This window comes from Nannospalax galili, unplaced genomic scaffold, assembly GCF_000622305.1.
Source record: "Nannospalax galili isolate Female #2095 unplaced genomic scaffold, S.galili_v1.0 scaffold1303, whole genome shotgun sequence".
Classification (NCBI taxonomy): domain Eukaryota; kingdom Metazoa; phylum Chordata; class Mammalia; order Rodentia; family Spalacidae; genus Nannospalax; species Nannospalax galili.
Window position 1 is genome coordinate 20,265 of NW_008349669.1, and position 4,304 is coordinate 24,568.

General features: G+C 36.9%; 1 protein-coding gene across 1 annotated transcript; it reads right to left on the bottom strand.

Moving 5' to 3' along the window:
- Positions 1-2,900: 2,900 nt before the first annotated feature.
- Positions 2,901-3,863, bottom strand: LOC103745146 (olfactory receptor 14J1-like). Its single transcript, XM_008847048.1, has one exon. The coding sequence runs from the start codon at positions 3,861-3,863 to the stop codon at positions 2,901-2,903; it is 963 nt and encodes a 320-aa protein (XP_008845270.1).
- Between the last annotated feature and the right edge of the window lie 441 nt (positions 3,864-4,304).

Genomic DNA, 4,304 nt, shown 5'->3' on the forward strand with positions numbered 1-4,304 from the left:
CCTTATGAAGCAGACATTATATTCAGTTAGAAAGTGATTGGTTACTCCCATAATAATCATGTCATCATTGCACCAGTGGGAATAATTGTCATGTTAGCTATTGCTGTAGTTCACAGGATTCACAGCTGGGTAATGTTGGTTATTACTTTTCATGTAGCTTGAATATCACCTCCAGGACTATGAAAGCTAGCAGTAGATTTGAAGACAGCATGAGCTTGATTTCTCCTTTTTTGTTCTACAGCTCATGTATGTGTGTGTGTATGTGTATATGCATGTATATGTGTATATGAATGTATGTGTGTATGTGTGAGTGTATGTACATGAGTGTATGTTTGTATGTGAATATGTATCTGTGTGGATTTATGTGTGTACATTTATATATGTATAAGTATGTGAATATGTATCTGTTTGGATATGTGTGTGTACATTTATGTGTGTATATGTATAACTATCTGTGTATCAGTCTGTATGTGTGTGTGTGTGTGTGTGTGTGTGTGTGTGTGTAGTATCAAAGTCACTGCAAGCAGAGATTATTCTTTGGAAATACTGTAGATATGATTATACCATTTGTATGAAGAACAGTAAGTGGCAATCAACCAACAACATCTGTTTATGGTGGTACATGTGTTTTGTTATGGGTAAATGCATGAGACAGGGCAAACTTCTTGAATAAGCTAAGGTTCTGACTTCTGCTTCCCCATTTAACAATGGACATATTGTTTCAATAAAACACAGAGTGTGCCCTTGTTCAAGAGAACAGCTTCAAGGGGATCTTGAAGCAGTTCAGGTGTGCTCTTGGCCGTAACATGGACACTAAGTGTCAGATTGTTTTTGCACAGGCATAACTGTAATGCCACAGTGCATGGTAAACACCACACAACTAGAAATCAGAGGCATTGGTGAAGAGATTAATCTTAGCAGCCTTCAGGTAGCAGATGGTGGAGATGCAAGAAAACCCAGAAGCTTGTAGGCCATCTTGTCTGCTTATGCATTCTTGGAGACCAAGTCTCCAGAAGTCAACAAATATAAAAAGGTAAAAAGTTAATGACAAGCACACTTCAATAGACTCATCTCTCTCTCTCTTTCTCTCTCTGTTTTTCTCTCTCTGTTGGAGAAGCTTTTGCTCTCTTTTTTTCCCTCTACCTCCCCAACACATGCACCCTAATGTACATAAAAATAAAAGAACTTTGTACACTGAGGAATGCCCTATTCACATCTGGTGGGAATCAGCAATATGTAATTTCATTATAAAAATATTTAAGCTTAGAATAAAAACAAAATTGAAAAGGTTTAATTGAAATTATTTTTTCACTCATTCATTATTAAATCAATAATTCAGAAATCATACTAAAGGAAACTCATTTGTACAGAACTCAAAGATATATGTATTACTACAGGTAAATTGAAATATCTAATATGTTAATAGCAGAATGTTGAAAATCATTGAGGATTACATCTTGATTCAACACAGATCTATTGCCATGGAAACATAATCAAATTGATCGAAATTTATATTGAAATGAATAGAAAATTGAAATAAATATGGACTGAAATTATTTTGCTGCCATGAACAGTGAAATTATAACAACTACAAAACAGTCAATTAAAGCTAAAAATTAAAATGTAAAATTAAGTAAAATATGGAAAAATGCCTCTATATTATGGTTGTGCACAGTAATGTGAACTATCGCATTTCAGTAAAAATTAGGAAAGGTAAAATACTACATTTTTATTTATTGAGACAAGATTTCCCTGTAACATGAGACAGATTAGAACTTGTGAAGTACCAGCTGGCCTTGAACTCAAAGAAATCCACCTTACTCTGCCTCCCAGGTTGTTTAGATTGGAGCATATACCATCATACCTAGCTTGTAAAGTAAGCTATTTATGAAAGATCCTCCTAACTTTCTATTCTATGTACACACCAAGGTATTTCTATTTCTTAGGTACTGAGAATACAAGAGCCCCCTACATTTGGTACATGAAATGATAAAGTAATGGGGAAGTCATAGAGACCACATATTAATTTACTTTTATTGTACATATCCAGTGTTTTAGTATATTGTGAACTAATTTGTACAAACTGGGAAGACAGTTCAAGTTCTGTAATATTTGATTCAAAGATATCGTTCTTGAGAATTATGAAGAATATAATTTAAATTTTATTACTGTCTCAAAACAGGAAAAATTAATGAATGTAAAAAATAGCTGAAAATTTAATGCATTTTGTGTAGATTACTTTGAATAGTAGGTAGTATTTAGAGCAATTACACTTAAAATGTAAATATACACAATAATGGCTAATGAATTTGTTGTAATATGTAAAATTTGTATGGACAGGCACCAAAACTGAAATGCACATTTCAAATTGAATGGTTGACATTATCTTCAATTGTTTGGTGACTGGAATCATAAGTACATGGTGTCAGCATTTATTATTGTTGTGAGATTGCACATGCACATGTTCTAAGTGTACTATAATTATTGTATCCACTTATGTGTCTCTGTGTATGTACTTTCAATATTTGGAAGTACTGGGCCTGTATTATTAGGTTAGAGCTGTGTATTTTTCCTCAAAATGAAAGAAGAAAAATGCTTTCAATACCTCAGTTAGAGAATTCAGAGGTGAAATTTCCGTAATGACAATGGTTATAGATATGGTTTACAGAAAAGCGATTACTGTGTATCTCTAATAAAACATAGACACTCCATTTATTTAACAAATGTTTTCTGAGCTGGATGTGGTGACACAGGCCTTTAATCCCAGTGTTCCAGAGGCAGAGGCAGGCGGATCTCTGTGAGTTCGAGATCAGTGAGTTCCAGGCCAGATAGGGCTGCCTGGAGACCCTGTCTCAAAAAGACCAAAAAAGAGTCTTCTGTATAATAATTCTTCCCTGCTATTAACAACAAGACAAAACTAATTTACCTCCATGGAATCTGTCACTAAACAGTAACTTTCTTATAGCTGTTTTCATGGCCTCATTCCTTAGACTGTAAATAACAGGGTTGAGTGTTGGGGGAAGTACTGTGTAAAATATAGAGAGCAGGAGGTCTATAGCAGTTGTTGAATCTGAAGTTGGCTTGAGATATGTAATGGCAGCTGTGAACAGAAAAAATGAGACCACACAGAGGTGGGGCAGGCAGGTGGAGAAGACCTTAGACCGACCTTCTGCAGAGGGCATCCTGAGGACTGTGGAGAATATCTGGTTATAGGAGAGGTAAATGGCAGTGAAGCAGGCTGTTGTTACCACAGCCATGAAGACGATCACTCCAACTACTACAAGGTAATCATTGGAGCAGGAGAGCTTGAGCAACTGGGGGATATCACAGAAGAACTGGTGGATTATTTTGGTTCTGCAGAATCTGATAGAGAATGTGGTTGCTATGTATGAGGTTCCTGTGATTGCTCCACTTATCCACACTGCTGACACAGCCCACTTGCACATTCTGGGACTCATCATGACCTCATAGTGCAGTGGGAGGCAGATGGCCACATAGCGGTCATAGGACATCACTGTGAGAATGCCCACCTCACCCCAGGCAAAGGATGTGAAGAAGAAAACCTGCAGCACACACTGAATATAGGAAATGTATCCACTGCCAGTCAGTGAATTGTGAATAGACTGGGGGACAGTGACAGACAGGGAGGAGAGGTCGAGAAGGGACAGGTGCTTTAGGAAGTAATACATTGGCGATTGGAGCTGTGGGTCCAGCGTTGTGATGGTGATTATAATGAAGTTACCTGCCAAGGCCAACAGGTACACTAGCAAGAAGAGCAAAGCGTGTAGGATTTGCAGGTCTTGGTTGTCAGAGAACCCCAGGAGGAGGAAGCCACTCACTCTGGTTATGTTTGTCAAAATCATGTTGAGAGTAGATGTTTTGGAACCAGCTGGGAAATAAACATGTGAAATTAAATACAGAGAAAATACAAAAAATTATAACATTATTCAGCATTGTTTGATTCAACAACTAATGGTAGAGAAACTGCAAATTGTCAGCTGTGCACTTGATGTGAGAGTTAAAGGCTGAAGCTCACATGGTTAGATATGTGGGATTTAGTAGGAGAGCAGTTTCTACAGGAAGATGAGTCTGATATCAAGTTATTGGTACCATCTCAGAAAAAAGTTTATTTGACCCATAAAATCGTTTTTCCCTTTCCACTGGTAAAACACATTACTTCAAAGTCATTAGTATGAATATTCTGTTGGGTTATTGATGAAAAATTTGTGAACTTTGGCTCTGGCACATTTGGGTAGGGCACTGAGTTGAAGCAGTTCATATATGACCCTGTAAAGAAAACATGA